Here is a 23,425-nt window from a genome sequence, read left to right on the forward strand (position 1 = left end):
TATTTTATTCCCCCACCACCTCCCATTTTTTTGGATTAGAGCATTTTATAGCAAATCCCAGGTAACATATCATTTCACCCAGAATACTTAAGCATGTATCTCTGAGGTCTAAAACATAAATACCATGCCATTATCATACCTAACATAATAAACAGTAATTTCGTAATATACCTCGTCCATGTTCTTTTTTCCTTATTAGTCTCAAAGCATATCTTTCTACCATATATTTATTGGAGTCAGAATCCAAACTTCAAGTGGCATTTGGTTGATATGTCTCTTAAATCTTTTATTCTTTAAATGTTCCCCTTCCCGTCTATCTCTTTTTTTATGCCATTGATTTGTTAGAAAAATTGAGTCATTTATCCTGTGGAATGTCCCACCTTCTGGATTTGGTTGATTGTTTCCAGGAAGGGTTGTTTAACTTGCTCTTCTAATCCCTTATGTTTCCCGTCAAATGTATTTATATCTATCTTTGCAGTCTTTGTATTTTTGAGTCATTTTTTAAGAGCGTTAATAGATTTTATCCTAGTTAGTAGACTCTAGGTTTGCATAGGAAATCTTAGAAATGACTATTTTTGGAGTTGGATAACTTAGCATCTAAAAAAATTGGGCAGTTTATTTTACATATTACTTGTTATACAGCTGAGTAAAATAATAATGATTTCAAACTACTTTGTTAAAATAAGCAGTAATTGTTTAGATAGTTTAGTGCTCAGACTGAAGCCTAGATAAACCTTCAAGTCCCTTAGTAGATTTAGGTGCTGATCTAAGGACTGCCGCATTACTTGTTAATCACAAGTTCACCTTTGTGTTTGACACCTTTGTCAAACTGTGAATGGAACGCTTCCTGTAACTGAAAAAGCTTAATTGGGAGGGAAGGAAGAACTTCACATGATTTCTAACTTTTCCCCATTCAGTGCTAGTTTTTCAGTTATCTTTTTATCTTTCTCAAATAGCTCTGGGCTCTGAATCAAAAAGAATGTCGAAATACCATGTTTGGCCATACAAATTCAGTCAATCACTGCAGATTTTCACCAGATGATAAGCTTTTGGCTAGTTGTTCAGCTGATGGAACATTAAAGGTATGCTTTTGTTCATTGTTAAAATGGGTTGTAAATAATTTTATTGTTTTACGGAAAGAGGTTTCTGTTTTTCACATTTCTACAGAAAGCTTCTTCCTTCAACTTCCAGGAGCATATTTAATGTAACTGTAATTGGTTGTCATAATGATTGCTTATTAATGGTTTACTACCTTATGCTTTAAAGTTCATATAATTTTAATTCTTAATTTTTAAGTATGTATTTCGTTTATGGTTTCATAAAATCTTTTGAGATCTATGGGATCAAATTTGTAAAGGTCCTGCTTTTATTTATCATTCATTTATTCTGCCTTTTATGTTCCTGTATTCCTGTTTTTGTGAAATCTTATGGGGGAAAACTCAGAGCTAGGGAAAAAAGCTTATTCAGCCTCCTGAAATTTATAGTCTTTAAAAAAACTGAATTCTTCTTCCTTAAATCTCCACCTTACTTCTCAATAAGAACCTATGCCACTTTGCCTCTTTCTTTTTTCTTTTTTTTTCTTTTTTTTTTAGCAGTACGCGGGCCTCTCCCGTTGTGGAGCACAGGCTCTGGACGCGCAGGCTCAGCGGCCATGGCTCACGGGCCCAGCCGCTCTGCGGCATGTGGGATCTTCCCGGACCGGGGCATGAACCCGTGTCCCCTGCATCGGCAGGTGGACTCTCAACCACTGCGCCACCAGGGAAGCCCCCAGTGCCACTTTCTTATTTCTCTCTCCTGTCATTCTGGTCTCCTGTTTATTGATTCTCCTTTCTTTGGTGTTAAATCTTGACTTCCTCATCTCTTGGTCTACCTTTTCCCCTCCCATTCTGTAGCGTTTGCTCTGGTTCATGCTGTTATACCCTCATGGGTGATAGCAGCCTTCTAAGCTATACTCCTCATCCTTCCTTATCCCAATATGTAGCTGCTAGATTAACTCTCTACCTCTGTTTTCATCTTGCCGTTTTTAGCTGGAACACAAATGTACCAAATTCTAAACTGTGGTAAACCCAGGCTCATCAGGCACACCTCTAAGGCTCTTCACTTTCCATCATTCTGCTACCTCTGATCCTGTCCAGTACATTAATTGTCACTTCTGGGCAAGATAATTTTGGGGGCTTATTTCAGCTACTGTCCCTATATATGTTTCATTAGTCTTTTTTGGAATTTTTTTTGCCTCCAATTCAGTTGTCTGTAGTTTTTAATGACCCTCAAAACTTTATAAATTTAAAAAATAAATGCAAAGCCTTCTTTAGAAGGTGTTCTCTTATGACATCCATCCATCTGGTTCTGAGAACAAATATATACATATTTACTATATACCTGTATCTATATATATCGATAGATGGAAGCTGCTTGGTCTTCTGATTTCCACTTATAAATTTGTTATAGGAATTTTATGGGTAGAATTCTACTTGATATAATTTCCTGACATCTAGTAGATGTTGGAGCATTCTTGGAATATTCAGCCAAATGGATCTGGCCTCTATGACATATTCTCTACAAATATCAAATATCTGTCTCTTCTTTGGGATGACCATATCAGAGGATTTTTTGGAGGCTCAGTGAAGGCAACCCTCTTCTGAAAGATTCTTCTAGTCCTATGAGCTTGTTATTTCTTGGTTTTTACTAAGTGAATGACTTCAGAAGGCATTTTATATCTCAAGGAAGGTTCTCCTTTTACCTTATCTCCATTGTTAATGCAAGTTCTGGGAAGATTCCATTATTATTAGTTTGCTTAATGTTGAAGAAAGTTGTGAAACCAGGCCATTTATCTGTTCTACAAGTTTGAGCTGTGTAACTCTACTGGGCCTTCTTTGCTGCCATTTGTTTCCCGAACTGAATTCACCATAGTGCCTGTTCCAAACCTTTTCTGCTGTTCTTAAGCCCCTAACAATGTCACTGTATCTCTTTCATTCTATGGAGATAACCTTACCTCATACCTATTCAGAAGGTTGACACCACCCAAGAGCTCCCTGCCATGTGCCCTCTCAAAAATTGCCATAAAAAGTCTCTACTCCCCTTTTTTTCTCATCTCAGTGCCCAGGAAGTCCTCTGCTTGTGCCTACTGTTCCTTTTTTTCCTTCTTCCCCTGAGACCTTGCCTCATTGGTTATTTCCTCTTGATGTTGCATCTTTAGTTTTTTTTCTCTTTTGAATCCTTTCCCACAGCCTACAGATGTTCTTGGCCCTTCCTAAGCATTATAAAACCAAAAAGTGAAAAACCTTTGATTCTTCCTTGATTGTGTTATCCTCTGAAAGAGTAATTCAGTTTTTCTTTTTGACTAGACCTTTATGACTAGACTTCTTAAGTCACCTATACTTGCCTCAACCTTCTGACTACTTATTCACTACTTAACCCTTTTTTAGCCTGGTCCTGTCTTCCCTGTATTCCCTTGAAGAGTAAAATCCAGTTTTATTTTGTTTTCATTATTTTTGTTGTAAAATCTAATGCTCTTTGGATGAGTGTGGAATCCGGTATTTTTCTTTATCCAGTCCTTATTCTTTTGGTTGTATTACACCCCCTTCTGTTTCCTTTTTGAAACTCATTTGACATCAATGTTTTCTTCTTTCTCTTTCTCTAACCTCTTCTTTAACTCTTTTTCCTGCCCATTAAAATATAGCTGTTTCCTCAAGATTCTAATCTTGACTACCTACCTCCATCACCTTTCTTCCATCTCAGTTCAGCTGGTCTTGTGGCTTCAGTTCTTCTCCCTTCTGTGAGTGACTTTCAGATGTGTTCTCTCCAGCCCTCATTTCTCTTATGTGCTGTGTCCTGCATCTTTAACTGCCTGCTCACTGCTGTCACTTAGATAATATGCCGGACCTCAAACTTACTGTGCTCCAAACTGAACTCTTCATTTTTTCTTCCCCAAACTTCCTATATGTTTCAGGGTTTTGATTAGATCAGTGTTCAGGATTTTTACATCATTGTGACTGATCACAGTTGGGCCATGTAGTATATGATGATTTTTTTCCCCCTTTCCTGTACAACACTTTGTTTTCTTTGGGATTAAAGATGTTGTATATTTAACAGTGAAGCTTTGTTTTTTTATTTGTTTATTTTTTTTAAAGGTTGACATTTATTTTTTAATTTTTAAAATTTATTTATTATTTATTTATTTTTGGCTGCATTGGGTCTTCATTGCTGCGCACAGGCTTTCTCTAGTTGCGGCCAGTGGGGGCTACTCTTTGTTGTGAAGCGCCGGCTTCTCACTGCAGTGGCTTCTCGTGTTGTGGAGCACGGGCTCTGGGTGCGGGCTTCAGTAGTTGTGGCTTGCGGGCTCTAGAGCACAGGCTCAGGAGTTGTGGCTCATGGGCTTAGTTGCTCCGTGGCATGTGAGATCTTCCCGGACCAGGGCTCGAACCCGTTTCCCCTGCATTGGCAGGCGGATTCTTAACCACTGCGCCACCAGGGAAGCCCAAAGGTTGACATTTATTTATTTAAATTTATTTATTTTGGCTGAGCCAGGTCTTAGTTGCAGCACATGGACTTATTTGTTGTGCATGCGAACTCTTAATTGCGACAGGCATGCGGGATCTAGTTCCCCAGCCAGGGATTGAACTCGGGCCCCCTACACTGGACCACCAGGGAAGTCCCCCTATTATTTTTTAAATGTGCATACCACTAATTCACCTTCAAACTATCCCTTGCCTAAGTTCTTTCTTAAATAATTTAAATGTATCAGGTATTTGATTTGACATTTTCTTTTCTTAGAAATAACTTTCTTAGAGGGTTCTACCTTGCTCCATTATGATTGGTGGTACTATTCCCAGTGTTCAGCTGCCATCCTGGGAGTTCCTTTTGCTTTTTTCTTGAGTTGAAACCCTTGTTTCCTGAATTTCTTGGTTTACCCTCTCCGCTTGGTGGAAAATCTCCTCTAGCTTTCTAAGAAAGAATCTCTGGGATGTAAATTTTTGAGAACTTGTCTGTCTAAAAGTGTCTTTCTTCTAGCTTCATACTTAATTTATATATATATATATATATATATATATATTTTTTTTTTTTTTGGCGGTATGTGGGCCTCTCACTGTTGTGGCCTCTCCCATTGCGGAGCACAGGCTCCAGACGCGCAGGCTCAGCGGCCATGGCTCATGGGCCCAGCCGCTCCGCGGCATGTGGGATCTTCCTGGACTGGGGCACGAACCCATGTCCCCTGCATCAGCAGGCGGATTCTCAACCACTGCGCCACCAAGGAAACCCATTAATTTATATTTTTCACTGCATACAGAAGAAAGTAATTTTTCCTTAGAATTTTGGAGACATTGCTTGCTCTCTTGTCTTCTAGCTTCCAAAGTTTCTCTTGAGATGTTTGATGCCATTCTGATTCGTATGTGATCTATTTTCCTGTCTTGAAACTTTTAAGATGTTTTTTTATTCCCAGTATTTTAAAAAATTAATGATAATGTGCCTTGGTGTCGGTTTGTCTTCATTTATTGTGTTTGACACTCGATAGCCTCTTTCAATTTGGAAATTCATGTCCTTCAGTTCTGGAGGTTTCCTTTTATTATTTGACTTATTCTTCTCTAGTTTCTCTTTCTAGAATGTCTATTAGGGATGTTTTCTTATTTTTCTTTTTTCTTCGTCCATTTGTCCTACTTTTTGGAAGATTTATTTCGCTTTATTTTTCACTCCTTCTATTGTGTTTTTAATTTCTGCTATCATATTTTTAAGTGTACCCATTCTTATGATCAGTTTCCTTTTTAATATTATTCTTTTTTCGTGGGTACAGTATCTTTTATCTTTTTGTGGGTATTAGTAATAGTTTTTTTTTAAGTTTTCATATTCTTTTATAGTTGCTATTTTTTCTGTTTGTTGGTTTTGGTTTCTGTCTGCACTTGAGAGCTATATCTTACTTGGCTGATCCTTGGATATGTGCTCATGCTTAAAGAGTGCAGCACTGGGACTTCCCTGGTGGCGTAGTGGTTAAGAATCCTCCTGCCAGTGCAGGCGACGCGGGTTCGAGCCCTGGTCCGGGAAGATTCCACATGCCGCAGAGCAACTAAGCGTGTGTGCCATAACTACTGAGCTTGCGCTCTAGAGCCCATGAGCCACAACTACTGAGCCCGTGTACCACAGCTACTGAAGCCCACATGCCCTAGAGCTGGTGGTGCTCTGCAACAAAGGGCAGCCACCACAATGAGAAGCCCGTGTACCACAATGAAGAGTAGCCCCCGCTCGCTGCAACTAGAGAAAGACTGTGCACAACAATGAAGCCCCAACACAGCCAAAAATAAATAATAAGAGACAAACAAACACATTTAAAGAGTGCAGCACCAAAAAACTGATAGGAAATTGTGAACTTATTTATAGTGGGTTTCCCTGTAGTGTTATCTGGCTGTCATATTTTGATGGTGAACTCCTAATGTCAGACTCTTTAAATCTTTTGTCTTGATCTGGTGGGGTATTCAGAGAAAAATCTTCAGTCCCCTTCCTGTAGGGTATAAGGCTGGCTGGCAAGTTCTACGAAGATATCTAGGCAGAGATCTCAATACTTGGAATATAGACTTTCTCTTAAATTCCCTATTTTCAGAATGGTGACCCTGCTCTCAACTGTGTTGGGTGTAGATTAACCCTCTTTTCTTCAGCCAGAGTAGGGCAATCTGGATGGCAGAGCAGGGGAAGGGATTTCAAGGGACTTTCGATGATTCCTCCTGTGTTAGCTCGATCTTTACTGGAAGGTGCTAGGCCCAACACTTCCTGAGCCTTTTGGGGGTTCTCTGGTGTGAATTGGGCTACTTCTTGGCTTTCTCCACTGTGAGCTCAGGATTCAATTTTAAGGAGTCCCCTTATCACTTGTCTTTTTTCTTTCTAGCCTTTATAGTTTTGTCGCTCTAATATCTTCCTCCATTCTCCTTTACTTTGTGAATTATGCCTAGAGAGAAAAATTCTCTTTACTGTTGTTTTACGTGGGTTTTGGGAGGGTGTGGAGATGAATGTATGTGTTCTATCTTCAGAACCCTGTTTCTTTCAGTAACACTATTGTCTCTACTCACTTGTGCTTGAAACATGGGAATAATCTGTCTTTTCACTTAAAATATATTTATTGATCATTTATTGAGTACTTACTATGTGCCAGATTCTGTACTAGGCATCTGGTTTTCTTTTTTTTTGCGGTACGCAGGCCTCTCACTGTTGTGGCCTCTCCCGTTGCGGAGCACAGACTCCGGACGCGCAGGCCCAGCGGCCGTTGCTCACGGGCCCAGCTGCTCTGCGGCATGTGGGATCTTCCCGGACCGGGGCATGAACCCGTGTCCCCTGCATCGGCAGGCGGACTCTCAACCACTGTGCCACCAGGGAAGCCCTAGGCATTTGGTTTTTAAACACTTAAAAAAAAAAAGTATAGTTCCTGGCTTGAAGTTGTTCAGGGTCTAGCTGGGGAGAAAGGTAAGTGAATAGGCAAACCATGAAAATGGTAAAAATATGTGGAGGGGGCTCAGAGCAGGCAGTGGCTCTGTCAGGGAGTGTGTAGGCTCCTGCTGCTGCACCCAGACTGCACTTTTCTCCCTTTTCATTGTCTGTGCTTTTCCATTTTGTTCTTTAGCTTATGGTGACCCCTTAGCCTAGACTCTCTGGTATTTTTTGGTATTGAAATCCATCTTAAGTCCATCTTAAGTTGTCCATCTTAAGTTGGTATAAAGTAGGCTGATCTTCTGGGAGGAGAGTGAGGTGGCCCCCTCTGCAAAAAGTGTTTCCTCAAGCCCATGGCTCTGGTAAAGCACTCCCACTGTGCTGTATCTTTTCCTCTCAATTGACACATCTGGCATATCTTGTGTTAGAGTCATTTATATGTTTGTCTTACCTCCTTTACTGGCCTATAAACTCCTTGAGAGTAGTGTCTATATCTGATTCACTTATATAATCTCGAAGTGACTAGCATCGTGGTTAATAAATGTGTTCAAGATGATAAACCTTTGCTGTGTCCCTTCAAATTGAATTAAGACTTCTCAAAACTCAAAAGAAAAACAATTTAAAAGTCTTCAGGGACAGGATTTTGATTTCAGGTATGGGTATCAGAATATGATTGTAGAGCACTAACAGCAGGGGACAGACATTGCTGCACTCTTGGTAAGAACTGCTGTGTTTGTGGCAGCTTTTACTGTTAAGCCAGTATCGTTGGCTGGTTTGCACTGATACAGTGACGTTTACTAAGCAGAGGTCTTGCAAAATGATTCTGGATAAGAGCATTTCAAGGTCAAAGTCTTGTAAAGCTTTTATTTTCCGAGAGGATGAAGAACCATAAAATTATTTTCTGTCCCAAATGGCTCTGTAATCTTCTAAGTGTTTTATAGCATATCATGTTGATAAGCATGTGTTTTTAAGGCATTGATGATAAACTGTTTCAAATTGTGAGTTTTATTTAAAAATTGCCATTTGAACCACACAAGGACCAGGGTGCACATGGGCCTTGGATACAGTGCAGTGACTTGCTCAAAATGAAATGCTGGTATTTACTTGGTCCCTCAGTATGTGGAATTTCATCACTCCTTGGATAGTGGCTAAGGTCAGGTCCACATGCAGAAGATGTAGTTTAGATAGATGTAGTGAAATTGGATTGTGTTAGTTTTCTTTTTCTTTCTTAAATCCAGGCAATGATTGCTTTGTTTTTAGTATTAAGAGGGAAACAGAGTGTGATTTCTCATATAATCTGACTGATGTGACTGAAGCTTCTGGCACTGATGTTCAGATTTTCTCTCTTCAGTGTCAAGGAGGGCTAACTACTTTAGATGTCTCTTTTGGTTCATCCAGTTTACCTATAGTTATTGCAAGGGGAAAGGTTTTGGTTTTGGCTGTATTTCTAGTGTACATAATCTTTAAACTCAAGAGAGATTTAAATGTGTGCCTGGCCAGTCAAATCGGGTTTTACCCTGGGAGCTGTGCTTTGGAAGCTGAGTTAAAGCCTGAGAAGCAGCTTTTTTTTGTTTTTAAATCCTTTTCCTTGGCCAACCCTTGGTCTGTGTATGGCAGCCATTATCATTCTGTGGAACTGGGACACTGCTCAAGGCCCAGGGGAGTGAAGATGGATCTTTAAGGCCTTTGTCGTTTGGGCTGCTCAGGTGGCTCTGTTAGCGAGTGAGGTTTGGTCTTTCGTATCCCATTCCTCAGGATCCAGTTGTTTTAGAGCCCTGTCTGACCCCACCAAGCACACAAGGTGGCTTGCTTCCTTTCAGCATATTTTTGTTTTCTATTTTCAGGGACTTCCTTATGTCTCTGATGCTCTGCTAGGTTATAACTCAGCTTGGGCTGGGTCCTGTGTGTAGTGTCTGTGCTGTGCATGTGAAGCAAACCTCATGCTTGGCCCAGCAGAGGGCAGCCGTGGCAAGTCGTGAGTCTCTTCTTTCTTCCACGCTCATTCTTGCTGTCAACACCTGATCTTTAGCCTCCTCCACACCATGCAAGGCTCTTTTAACATTTTGTGTAGTTTTACATTCTGCATTTTGGACAGTGCTCTTAAGTTTTTTCTTTTTAGGAAGGTGCTGAATGAAACTGGAATACTTAATTTAAAAGCCTTATGAAAAGTTATGCATAATTAAAAATAAGTCATTAGATGAACTGAATAATTTGTGTGACATTTAGGCCTGGTGGAATTCTAGAGGTGTGATTTGAGATCAAAACAAACTTAAACGTTTTTTTATTTTTGTAATTTGAAGCTTTGGGATGTGAAATCAGCAAACGAGAGGAAGAGCATTAATGTGAAGCAGTTCTTCCTAAATTCAGAGGAGCCTCAAGAGGATATGGAAGTGATAGTGAAATGCTGTTCATGGTCTGCTGATGGTGCTAGGATAATGGTGGCAGCAAAAAATAAAGTCTTTGTAAGTACCAGTATTTTAAAAAGCCAAAATTAAAAAGCCAAATTTAGTCTAATTTAAAGAAAATTGAAACATCTAATTGATTTTTGCATTTTATACTGTTTATTGATATAAAGTATAGCTGAACGAGTTTGGGCAGATGCTCTAACCTCCTATAGTTCTCAGAACTATGCTTCAGGGAATGTCCATAGGCCTTGTGAGGAAAGGTCTCCATGGTCATAGGTTTGGGAAATATTATGTATTACTTTCCGCTATTAGAGGTACTTCAATGTGTACAAACATATTTAAGGACTCCGGAGTCCTACAATAAAGAAACAATTTATGTTGTTTAACCAGTGTTTCTCAAATTTATCTAAAATATGGATGGAATGCTTTCTGCATTACTCTCCCCCCTTTCCCCCATTTGAAATACATTGATTTTCGAAGTTATTTCTTAGCTGTAAAATCTTATGATTTGGTGACTGAGAGAAATACTTAACAACTGAAGAAGTTTGTGAAATTTCTATGAAGTAAATGAGGAAGATATGCAAAGAAAGGTAAATGGCAAAGAAATGTTTCTTCTTTATTCAAGTGATAGTTTACATTTGTAGTATTCAGAGTGCTCTTACGTATAATTTCTTTTGATATAAATATACAAAGGGCACAGCAGATTGCAATAGCCCTATGATAATAATGAGGCAGCTGAGGTTCAGAGCAGCCAAATAATGTATCCAAAGTTACACAGTGATTTGGAGAGCTGGGTCTTCTAATTTAGGGCACAGTGCCATTCCATTCTGATGGTAATTTTAAAGACTTAAATAAGAGATATTACAAGTTTATTCTGTTTTATTTTAAGCTTTATTGAGGTATAATCGACATATTATAAAATATTTAAAGTGTATAACGTGATGATTTGATAAACGTATACTGTGAAGAGATTCCTCCCATCAAACCAATTAACACGTGTCAGCTCATGTATTTGCCTTTTTTTCTTTTTCTTTCTTTTTTTTTTTGTTGAAAACATTTAAGTTCTACTCTCTTATACTATGCAATGTTATCAACTATAGTCACCATTTTATACATTAGATCCTCAGACCTTATTTATCTTATAACTAAAAGTTTGTATCCTTTTATCAACCTCTCCCTATTTCCCCCACCCAAGAGATTACAGTTTTAAAGAACACAGTTGAAATATACATATAGTTGGGGCCTTCCCTGGTGGCACAGTGGTTAAGAATCCACCTGCCAATGCAGGGGACACGGGTTTGAGCCCCGGTCCAGGAAGATCCCACATGCTGCGGAGCAACTAAGCCCGTGCGCCACAACGACTGAGCCTGCACTCTACAGCCCGCGATCCACAACTGCTAAAGCCTGTGTGCCACAACTACTGAAGCCTGCGCACCTAGAGCCCATGCTCTGTAACAAGAGAAGCCATCACAATGAGAAGCCTGCGCACCGCAACCAGAGAAAGCCTGCGCACAGCAACCAAGACCCAGTGCAGCCAAAAATAAATAAATTAATAAAATAAATCGAAAAAAATATATACATATAGTTGTATAAAAACTGAGGGGCCATTTATATTATTATTATTATTGATCTAGTAGTTATGACCCTTGGATCTTGGTTGCTTATAGGTTTTTACCCCTTTAGTAGGAAACCAAAGAAAAATATCTCCTTTTATCTTTAAGTATGTTAAAGTTTGTAAGAATAGAAAGGAACCACTACATTTACAAGATGTGAAGATTTGTAAAATTTGCCATTTTAACCATTTTAAAATACACAATTCAGTGGCATTAATTACATTCACAATCTTGTGCAGATATCACTACTTTTACAAAATTTTTTCATTGTCCCAAACAGAAACACTGTAACCAATAAGCAGTAACTCCCTATTCTCTCTCTTCAGCCCCTGGTACCTCTAATCTAAACTATGAATTTGCCTTTTCCAGATATTTCATATAAGTGGAGTCGTACAATATTGATCCTTTTGGGTATGGCTCATTTCATTTAGCATAACATTTTCAAGGTTCATTCATGTTGTAGCATGTGTTAGAACTTCATTTCTTTTTATGGCTGAGTAATAATCTTATATGGATATACTGTATTTTGTTTATCCATTCATCTGTTGTTGGGTTGTTTTCACCTTTTGGCTGTTGTGAATAATGCCACAAGAACTAGTGTACAAGTATCTGTTTGAGTCCCTGCTTTCAGTTCTTCTGTGTATATACCTAGGAGTAGAATTTCTGGGTCGTATGGTAATTTTATACTGGGCTTTTTGAGGAACCACCAGACCTTTCCATAGTGGCTATACCATTTTCTGTTCCCACTAGTAGTGTACAAAGATTCCAATTTCTTTACATCCTGCCAACACTTGCTTTTTTCCATTATTAAAAATTATAACTGTCATATTAGGTGTAAAGTGACATCTCATTATGGTTTGGTTTGCATTCCCCTAAGGACTAATGGTGTTGAGCAAAATTTGAATGTTTAAAATTATCTGTCCAGTGAGAGAGGAAAATAATTTTATATTGTGTGAAATGGTTTCCTGTTTTAAAAATCTATAGGCCAACTCTTTATTTTACCATGCTAAAATAAAGCTACCCTAAGATTACCCTTTACTACATACAGATTCCAGTTCTTACTCTTTGGTCTCTCTATTCTTTTCCTCTATTTCTTTCCAATTCTCTTGTGTTATTAGCCCACTCCTATTATTAGGTCTTTTTGCTACCCAATAATTGGGACAGCTGCCTATTCTGTACTTGCCAAGTTTCCTCTATGACTGTCAGCCACTAATTTTTAAGAACAACTTGTCCTGGGAAGCATTTTAAGTATGATTTCCTTTCATTTATTGTTGGCCCCTGATGCTATGCTGCTTACCGTCTATGTGTGCTCACAGGGCTATGCATTCACAAAACATTTTCATGGCTTCCACTGGAAACTTTTTTTTTCCTTCCTGAAGACTATGGCTTGGCCTTAAATCATTATACTGTATATTGGTATAAACGTTTTTATCATTTGGCAAAAACTTTGGAAGAGTATATTCATCATGTAAACATCTTTCAAAAATTGAAATGAAGTTTGAATTACTCAAAAATAGCTCTTTTTGGTTCAAAAATGGGAAAATGATTGATAATGGAGTAATTTAGGCTCTGAAGAGAAATAGAAATGAACTAATTTCATTTTAGTAAGCCTCTGCCCTATATTATTTTGATCATCTTCATTTATGAGTAGGTATTTTCTCTTTTGAATAAACGAGCATTAGGGAGAACTGTTCTGTATATTAATTTGGCTAGTCCATTCATGTATTCACAAAGGTTTCATTTCTCCCTAGGCTAGCATGATCATCTGTGATAAGTTTTCCTTTATAGGAAACATGTTTCAGGATGAGCAGTATTTAAAAAGTATATGTATATTAATTTATATCTTTTTAAAGAGTTAATAATTTTGCCAATTATCAGTAATTGTAGTATTTTTTTTAGGACTTATACTCTATGTTTGAAATGGGAGGGTATTCTTTTAGAAATAAATTTAGATTCACTTTGGGTATAGCTTATCTTTTAACATATTTACTTTTATAGATATCTCTCTATTTTATGTTGACAGCTGTTTGACATTCACACCAGTGGCCTGTTGGCAGAAATCCACACAGGCCATCATAGCACTGTCCAGTACTGTGACTTCTCCCCCCATAACCATTTGGCAGTGGTGGCTTTGCCCCAGTACTGCGTGGAGGTGAGTAGTTGAAGTTACTCTGTGAAGTCTGGGTCTTCAGAGGTACAAGGATGACAAAGAATGGGTTGCTTAAAGCATTAACTGCTGAGGATGTTTGCTTGAGAAATTATAGAGTGTTTTCTTCATAGCATAATGACCTTTAGCTTTAGGATATTAAGCCGCATTAACAGCTTTAATACTTTAGCAGTGATTGAAGAATTGGTTTGACAGTAAACAGAGAATGACAGACAGCATCATTCACCAGGCATTTATCGAACAGTCAGTATGTGCCAAGGTCTGGGGAAACAATGGCATGACCATTGGTTTCCTAGGCAGAAACATGGCATCTCTTAAATATGGGCACAGACTCTTCTGTAAAAGAAACGATGAGAAATGAGTCCAGTTCACATTTCTTAGATCATTGAGAAAGGTAAGATGGAAGTTAAAATTAGAATTGGTTAACCTAGAATTTTCATTGCTAAGCACTAATGAATAAAATGATTTCTTGTTTATATTTATAATTTTGCCCTTAACCTGATGGATTTTATACTCAGTGTCTATACCTAGAAGAATTCTACCCAGTGAGTTGCTGTATTAATTTTTTCAAAAGCAATGAATTCCCTGATATTTTTTCTCCATAGATGGATTAGTTTTTCCAAACTTTGTTACTACTCATTCCTTGAGTTTATCTTACCACCAAGTAATTTGAAGCCCCTTGTGATTACAGTCCAAGAAGATGGGTTTGGGCCTTTATTTGGAAAATAGGGAAATTCATTTGGTTCACAGGCTACCTTCAAAGGAAGCTTGACTATGGCAAGCACTTCTTCAGTGTTCTGAGCCTGTTTCATTGATTTTTTAGTGAGTTCACCAACCTTGCCCTATACATGAAGGTATGGCTGGAGGGTGGCTGAGCTATATAGCCCTTCAGCATGGAGATACAAGCAAGATGAGAGTGAGTGGATAAGCTCTGTAAGCTCCTCCTAATTCTGAGTACAGCAGTGCAACTAACACTGAATAACTTCCCTGTGAGGATCTTCCCATTGGAAGCAGAGGCAGTGAGTGTGAATGAGCTCCAGTCCTGTTTGCAACAGTGGGAGAGAGTAGGTGCTGTGGGCAGTGTTCTGTTCAGCAGAGGCCTTGAATCGAAAGATTCAGAGCTACTAGGAGATCTCACACCTTACCCGTAGATCCTCAAGGTAGGCGTGCTTGGAAATTTCCCCTTCCTGGGTTTTGTCTGGATTTTAGGAGGAGTGGAGGAGCAGCCCTTCTTGTGGCCTTTCCTGTCACTTCTAAAATCCTTACCCCTTGCTATTCTTAAAAATCTCCTGGAAACATTGTCTTTCTTCTTGAAATATAGGGACTTAGTTTTGGAGGCTGTGAGTGACAAAGAAATGATGAGAGAGAGCAGGAAGGGAAGAGAAAGAAGGATTTTCAAGGGAGATTTTTCAGTTGTGGAACTACTTTCATTTCTGGCCTTTAGCTCTGTATGTCCCAGATTGGACTCCAGAGATAAGGCAGAGAAAATTTCACATAACGAATTGATAACCATAGAACTCACTGATTGAAAACTACTGGGCATGTGATGAAGTACTTGTTTTGTCCATGCTAGTTCTGAAATCATAAAGTAGGTCTGTAATTCAGAATGTAATGAGAGGAACTCAGGCACATATGGTACTTCATTAGACTGGAATATATTTGAGTAATTTGCAGCAGAACTCAGGACAAAATACAGCCAGGCTAGTGATAGACATTGACAATTTGTAATAAGCATGAATAACAGGAGAAGTATATACATGTACACTTAGCACATTCATTTGTTTTAGGGTTTTGCAGTCATTTGAAATGAGGATTAGATGACAGTGGAAAGTAAAATATGGAAACCACTTATGTTCATCCTATTATTTTTTTAGATTGATTTTTAAAAAATGGATAAAACGTTTGTATGACTCCAAATCAAAGCTTTATAATAAATTTTATTCAGGGAAGTCTGACTTTCATCCCTATCCCTTCCCTGCCACTCTCCCTTCCTACTTTCTGAAGGTAACCGTTTTTGTCTTAACATCCTAATGTTTCTTTTTGCATGTATAAGCAGATATCTATATGTATAATATATAGCCTTATATATCCATCTATATATATATCACATCTCTAGAGTCACATTTTTTATCTCATTTAGTATAGCTTGCATATATATATATATATATACACACACACACACACACAGAGAGAGAGAGAGAGAGAGAGAGAGAAACATATATACCCTTCTGCAGAAATGTATATACCATTCTTTGCTTTTTTGGTGTAAACAACATATCCCAGAGACTAGTCATTATCAGGGTGTTTTTCTCATTACTTTCTTAAGATTGCATATTATCCCATTTTGTGATTAATGCAGTTTATTCAGTTAGTTCCCTATTGATGGTCATTTGAGTTGTTTCCAGTTTTTTGCTGTTAAAAATAACAATGCAGTGAATAATCCACACAAATTATTTTGTATTTTTGCTAGTGTATTTTTGGGCTATATTCATGGAAGTGGAATTGCTGGATCATTCTTGCTATTTTTAATATTCTTGATCTATTCAAAATGCTTATGAATGTGATTTCCTATTTGTTGTGTTTATTCTGTAGTTGTGGAATATGGACTCATGTTTAAAAGTAGCTGATTGTAGAGGACATTTAAGTTGGGTCCATTGTGTGATGTTTTCTCCTGATGGATCATCATTTTTGACGTCTTCTGATGACCAGACAATCAGGGTGAGATATATTGAGATTTTCATTTTAGACATTTAATGATGGTAAGCTAAATCTCCTAGTTAAGAAATTGATGGGCAGCAGTATTGAGGGAAGTAAAACAGGAAACTGCTGGTTTCATATTTATCCTTGAAAAGAGCTATTATGTGGACTATAGCAGTCTCATTCATTCAGTACATGTTAATTGAGTGTTACCATGGTCCAGGTGCTGGAGAAGTCCAATGATTAAACTGTATTTTGGTTAATTTAAATATATTACATTTGAGTCCTCAGAGTAACTTTTGACTCTTTCCATTACCTTGAATTCCCAAATCCAATTACTTGCCAATTCTAATGGATTCTATTGATACCTTTCCATTTTCTATCATTTCTTTCTACTTTTCCATTTCAAGTTTAGGTGCTCATTAGCTGTTGCCTTTCTTGCATTAGTCTCTGCTACAAGTCTTTTCTTTCTTGGTTTTTTACATGCTGCTTGCAAGGTATATTCCTCATGTACAATACAGTCATGTAATTTTTTTTTTTTTTGCCAAGTGGCTTGCAGGAGCTTAGTCCCCTAACCAGGGATCGAACCCATGCCCCCTGCAGTGGAAGCGTAGAGTCTTAACCCCTGGACCGCCAGGGAAGCCCCCAGTCATGTCATTTTTGCTCAAAACAGATAGTAGCTCCCTTGTCTACCAAAGTATTGGGTTGGCCAAAAAGTGCCTTTGGTTTTTGAGTAAAAATAAGACATATTTTTCATTTTCATCAAGAACTTTGTTGAACAACTTATTCACCCTTTCGTTCCACTACCTTCTGCCATTTTTCCAGGCAACTTCATAATTGCATCTTCCCAAAACTTTTTATCTTTTTGAGCAGAGAATTGTTCCAGGTGCCTTTTACAGTCTTCCAGGGAATTGAAATTTTTTCCATTAAGACAATTTTGTAAAGACCTAAGTAAATTGGAAATCCGAAGGTGCAACATCTGGTGAATACGCAGATGAATCAGAACTTCCCAGCCAAGCTGTAACAGTGTTTGCCTGGTCATAAAAGAAACATGTGGTCTTGCATTATCCTGATGGAAGATTATGCGTTTTCTGTTGACTAAGTCTGGACGCTTTTCGTTGAGTGCTGCTTTGATTTGGTCTAATTGGGAGCAGTAATTCTTAGAATTAATCGTTTGGTTTTCCGGAAGGAGCTCATAATAGAGAACTCCCTTCCAATCCCACCATATATGCAACATCACCTTCTTTGGATGAAGACCAGCCTTTGGTGTGGTTGTTGGCGGTTCATTTCGTTTGCCCCACGATCTCTTCCGTTTCACGTTACTGTACAGTATCCACTTTTCATCGCCTGTCACAATTTGCTTTATTAATTAATTAATTAACATCTTTATTGGAGTATAATTGCTTTACAGTGTTGTGTTAGTTTCTGCTGTGTAACCAAGTGAATCAGCTATACTTATACATATATCCCCATATCCCCTCCCTCTTGCGTCTCCCTCCCAACCTCCCTATTCCACCGCTCTAGGTGGTCACAAGGCACAGAGCTGATCTCCCTGTGCAATACAGCTGCTTCCCACTAGCTATCTATTTTACATTTGGTAGTGTATATATGTCAATGCTACTCTCTCACTTCGTCCCAAATGGAACGTTTCAGTAGAGAATTGCATGTGGAAATATGATCAAGAAGGTTTTTTTCACTTATGTGGAACCCAAACATTAAAGCAGTGAACATATTCAAGCTGGTGCAGGTGATTTTCAGCGCTTGATTTGGATATTTTGAGTATGTCGGCTATCTCCCGCATGGTATAACGTTGATTGTTGTCAATTAATATCTCGATTTGATCGTTATGAACTTCAACTGGTATACCCGACTGTGGAGCATCATGCAGCAAGAAATCTCCAACACGAAACTTCGCAAACCATTTTTGACATGTTTGGTCTGTCACAGCACCTCCTCCATACACTGCACAAATCTTTTCTTTTGTGTTTCGGTTGCGTTCTTTTTTTAAAAATAAATTTATTTATTTATTTTTGGCTGTGTTGGGTCTTCCTTGCTGTGCACGGGCTTTCTCTAATTGCGGTGAGCAGGAGCTACTCTTCGTTGTGGTGCTTGGGCTTCTCATTGTGGTGGCTTCTCTTGTTGCGGAGTGTGGGCTCTAGGCACGTGGTCTTCAGTAGTTGCAGCACATGGGCTCAGTAGTTGTGGCTCACAGGCTCTAGAGCACAGGTTCAGTAGTTGTGGTGCATGGGCTTAGTTGCTCCGCGGAATGTGGGATCTTTCCGGACAAGGGCTCGAACCTGTGTCCCCTGCATTGGCAGGTAGATTCTCAACCGCTGCGCCACCAGGGAAGCCCTTGGTTGCGTTTTTACCTTTTGGAATGATAAAGCATAATATGCCCAAAATGTTGCTTTTTTCTTCCATCTTCAATATTAAAATAGCTACACAAAAATTCACCAATTTTATAAGTCTTTTTTTTTAAATGCATGCTGATATGGCAGTTGTCACATATAGTCTAATAAAATTGTTTCGAATGAAGTTAAAGACAACTAAGTGCTACTAGAGCCATATTATGGAAAAAACTGAATGAACCTTTTGGCCAACCCAACAAATACGTACTCCAAAGTCTGCCATTAAACTTCTCTACAGTACAGCCTATTCTGTACCAGTCTGTCTTCTGTTTTATTCCTACAAGTAACCTACACTGAATTGCTCACATTTCCCCAAACACCCTGTACTTCCTTGCTTCTGTACTTTTGCATATGTATTTTCTTTTTTTTTAAAGGTATTTTAAAAAAATATTTATTTTATTTATTTATTTTTGGCTGCGTTGAGTTTTTGTTGCTCTGCAGGGGCTTTCTCTAGTTGTGGTGAGCGGGGGCTGCTCTTCGTTGCAGTGCACGGGCTTCTCATTGCGGTGGCTTCTTTTGTTGCAGAGCACAGGCTCCAGGTGCTTGGGCTTCAGGAGCTGTGGCTTGCGGGCTCCGGAATGCAGGCTCAGCGCTCTGCGGCATGTGGGATCCTCCTGGACCAGGGCTCAAACCCGTGTCCCCTGCATTGGCAGGCGGATTCCCAACCACTGTGCCACCAGGGGAGCCCTATGTGTTTTCTTATGTTTGGAATAACCTACTTCTCTGTATCTCTCCTTGTCGAAAACCTAACAGCCCTACAAGTCCCCTCAAGCTTTCAGTGAAGTCTTTCCTAGTATTCCATTTGGGGAAATGTCTTTCTCCTTTAATGCTATGTGACTGTGTGTCATTTTCTTATGGTACTTATCAAATTGTGCCTTGAATTTAAGCACAGAGTTATTTTTTTTTAACATCTTTATTGGAGTATAGTTGCTTTACAGTGGTGTGTGAGTTTCTGCTGTATAACAAAGTGAATCAGCTATATGTATACATATATCCCCATAGCCCCTCCCTCTTGTGTCTCTCTCCCACCCTCCCTATCCCACCCCTCTAGGTGGTCACAAAGCACCCAGCTGATCTCCCAGCACAGAGTTATTTTAAAACTCTTTACCACTAATGCTTCACTGCCCCTCAGACTTGTTCACACATCTTAAATTATAAGCCCTTTGAGGCCGGAGACCCTGGTTTGTCCCTGTAGCATCTAATACAGTGTTTTGTACAAATTTGTGTTTAGCTAAAATTTGTTTAGTATTTACTGTATGCCAGACATTGGGCAAAGTACTGTGCCTGTGTTAATTTGCTAATTCTCATAGGAATCCTTTTTTGCAGCTGAGGAAACAGCCACAGAAAGGTTAAGTCAGTGCTGTTTAAAGTGCCGGTCTCAATAAGGTTGAGCCAGAATGTAAATCAATGCATTGCTTCCTTCATCAAGAAAGTCTTGTTTAAAAAAATCAACTGTATCATAAGCATACTGTTAACAGTGTGTTTAGTGATATAGCTGATTTGCTCCTTATCTTGGTATCAAGCAGTGAGAAACAGCAGGAGGTCCTTATCTTTGAGCAGCACCAGGTTAAGTAATCTGCCCAAAGTCACAACTTTCAGTAGAACTAGAATTCATACTAAGGCATTTTGATTCTAGCATTCATTACTCTTAATAATAACTGCTTCTTCCTATACTATGTAATTAATAAATTTTTATTGTTGAATTATAATCTAATTGAAAATTTTCTAGCATTATAGGCATTTGGAGAGTGAAGTATGATTGTATATTGTTTTTAAGACTAAGACTTGTCTTTGCATTATTTCAGAGAATGCAGTTATCTTACTTTAGTATTTTAATTTCTCAATCAGCTCTGGGAGACAAAGAAAGTATGTAAGAACTCTGCTATAGCGTTAAAGCAAGAAATAGATGTTGTGTTTCAAGAAAATGAAGTGATGGTTCTTGCAGTTGATGATATAAAACGTCTGCAAGTGAGTATTTTTTAGAAAATAGTTGGAAAAAGTGTTTTGATTGAACTCTCAATTCAAAATTTTTCTTGTTTGTTTTTGGACTTGATCATGCGTAATTGTATAGTATCTAACAGATGATCAGTAGGTATCAGTTTTATAAATATGTGGGTCTTGAGCTGAGGCTCACATATGCTAGTATTTAGAATTAAACAAGGTGATACCTTGCTTTACCTCATTCCTCTCCTGTTAGTAACTGGAAGACAGGGAGCAAGAACATGTGAGAGAATGAGATGAGATAATGGAATGGAACTAGAGTGAAGAGAGAAATGGAATAGAGGAGAGGGAAATAGAGGGAGCACGCACATGAAAGGTGTAAAATGTAGCAAGAGCTTGAGACAGACTGACAGGGTAGGATGGAGCTTAACAAGTTCTAAAGCTGCAAAGCTCAGCTTGATGTAGTAGAGGGAATAGTGACTGTTCACTGAGGAGACCAAGGTACAAGTTCAAGCTTTATCATCAGCCAGTTCTGTGATGTTGAGTAAATAGCATCACTTCTCTGAAACTCACTTTCTTCACCTGTAAGGTCCTTCTCATTTTCAAAAATCTGTAAGCTGCTTTATAGGGTCAAGGTGGAATCCAAACTCAGGAAGCAGAGATCTGGGAATAAATTGTCTATGGCGTGTGGTAATTTCTTCTCATCTGCTGTGTGGGTCAGAGTCAAGCTGTGAGACTCCTCTAAATATGGCTTGTTTTGTATTTTACAAGTTTTACTATTGTCCTGAATGTGTCGATGAGGAGCTCCTAATGCCCTGTATTTCTGGGATGAATTGGGATGTGGAATTGAATGTGATTTCCTCATTACTGATTTTTAGCAGACTGATTCTTCCACTTGGGGTTTTTTCCACTACAGCTTTCTTGTCAGGTTCAATGCTTATATTACCTTTATTAAATTTGTGCAACCTTTCTTTAATAGTTGTCATAACTGAGACTTCAAGAAGTCATCTGACTATAAAAGTATTTTATTCTATGTCATTGATTGTGGGAGAGTTTAGAGGACAATTAAACTGACAAGTAATAGTTCCATTTAAGTGAACATACATTTTTGAGTCACTACTTAAAAAAGTATGGAAATTGATTTTTGAGGGAAAGAAGATAATCACCTTTTAGTAATTCAGTCTTCATTTTGAATGTCTAATAGATCAGAACATGCCGGGTAAAGTATTGTAAAGGAAAAGCTATCTTGATTGATTGACCCTATAATCTTTGTACGTGAAATGAAGGTGACTGCTTATTTCGTACTGAAAAATAATTCAAGACTTTTAGGTTGTAATTGAAGTTAGAGAGATAGATCTGACAGTTTATTTAAGATTGAGAAATATTTTCCCAGGTCACATGTTTTAGTTGAGTGATAAGGTATTTTTATTAGTGGGATTTTAAAGAATAATCATTAGTTTGGGTACAGGTTATGAAACTTGGTACTCTTAGTCTATGCATTACAACCCAAATTGTGCTAATGGGTTGTTCTCCAATGCCTCCTCCTCCCAAAAGAAAAAGCGGAAAAAAATCTTAATTTATACTGTTTGGTGAGTAATTTGGAGGATATAAAACCCATTTTAATTTTAATTTGTCTTTTTATGTAATGTCTGTCTCAGTCGTGTTTCACCAAACCCCTTGAAAAATATCAGGGAAGTGTATTTTAATAAACGATAGCCCTATTAAAATGGGCTTTGTGAAGAAATGGGAAACAGTGTGGAGCTAGCTGTGGGATTGCAAATCAGACAGATGTGTCTCAGGTGGTGGGCACAGCAGCTGCTTTTTAAACCTTTTAAAGCTTGTTTTATTTTACGAAAATGTATATGAACCACAAAAGTGAAATGAAACGAAAGTGTGAAGTGCTAAATGCAGCTGCTGAGAATAGAATAGGGTTTTGTTGTTCCCCCTGGGAGCTCTCATTGGTTGTATTCATTTTAATTTTTTCAGTTGAAGTCTCTGTTCTAAAGAAGAAAAACTGCTCTTACAGTCTAATACTTGATTGTGACTTATTTTTCATTAGCTCATTAATGGAAACACAGGTCAGATTGAGTATCTGACTGAAGCTCAAGTGAGTTGCTGTTGCTTAAGTCCACATCTTCAGTACCTTGCATTTGGAGGCGAAGATGGAGCCATTCGGGTATTCAGTTCTCTTCTGCAGAGGCATTCTGTGCAGTATAGTTTTTATTTAAAATTAATGATACACCTGGCATTGTAGACTTATATACTAAATAAATCTTTCTATGATAATTAGTCATTCCTCTGTTAGATTAAAAATAATCTTACAATCCTATTAGTTGTATATTTTTCATATTGCTTTTATTCTTTCTCATACTTTTTGTCTTTTTGTGTTCCTTATTCTCTGCCCAGTTGTCTTGCTGTTCTCCAAATATATCAAACACTCTCAGAGATTTAGCTAACTATGCAAAGAGCATTTTTTCTCTTCTTAGAAACTTGGCCATTTAGGGGTGTAAGTTGTTTCCATGTTGGTTCTGATCAGGTTCATCGGGAATATCAGTGCAGGTGCCTTATGTTTACCTATTTCACCAGTCCTCGCTGTTCTACTTTTGGTATTAGAAGTACACTAGTTTACCACCTGAAATCCTTAATTTATCAAATAAGATCAAATAAAAATAAAATCAGCTTGTAAGGATAAAAAGACAGTATAATAAAAATCATTTTGGAAAAAAGTGATTTCATCACAAGTGAAATTCATCACAAAAGCACATTTTCTGTAGCTACGTAATAGTT

At 38.2% G+C, this 23,425-nt stretch overlaps 1 protein-coding gene across 10 annotated transcripts in view; it reads left to right on the forward strand.

The window, feature by feature from the left end:
- Positions 1 to 23,425, forward strand: part of APAF1 (apoptotic peptidase activating factor 1) — a 109,361-nt gene that overhangs the window by 46,351 nt on the left and 39,585 nt on the right. For all 10 annotated transcript variants that reach the window (XR_003791006.1, XR_003791005.1, XR_003791004.1 and 7 more), the window contains exons 16-21: positions 957 to 1,082; positions 9,708 to 9,869; positions 13,449 to 13,577; positions 16,185 to 16,310; positions 20,546 to 20,665; positions 22,698 to 22,814. Coding sequence is in view for 2 of the 10 variants with exons in the window: in XM_029204307.1 (XP_029060140.1) it covers positions 957 to 1,082; positions 9,708 to 9,869; positions 13,449 to 13,577; positions 16,185 to 16,310; positions 20,546 to 20,665; positions 22,698 to 22,814 (780 nt within the window). In the remaining 8 variants the exon portion in view is untranslated. The remainder of the gene's footprint in view (positions 1 to 956; positions 1,083 to 9,707; positions 9,870 to 13,448; positions 13,578 to 16,184; positions 16,311 to 20,545; positions 20,666 to 22,697; positions 22,815 to 23,425) is intronic.

This window comes from Monodon monoceros, unplaced genomic scaffold, assembly GCF_005190385.1.
Source record: "Monodon monoceros isolate NGI ecotype Baffin Bay Population unplaced genomic scaffold, NGI_Narwhal_1 Super_Scaffold_6, whole genome shotgun sequence".
Taxonomy (NCBI): Eukaryota; Metazoa; Chordata; class Mammalia; order Artiodactyla; family Monodontidae; genus Monodon; species Monodon monoceros.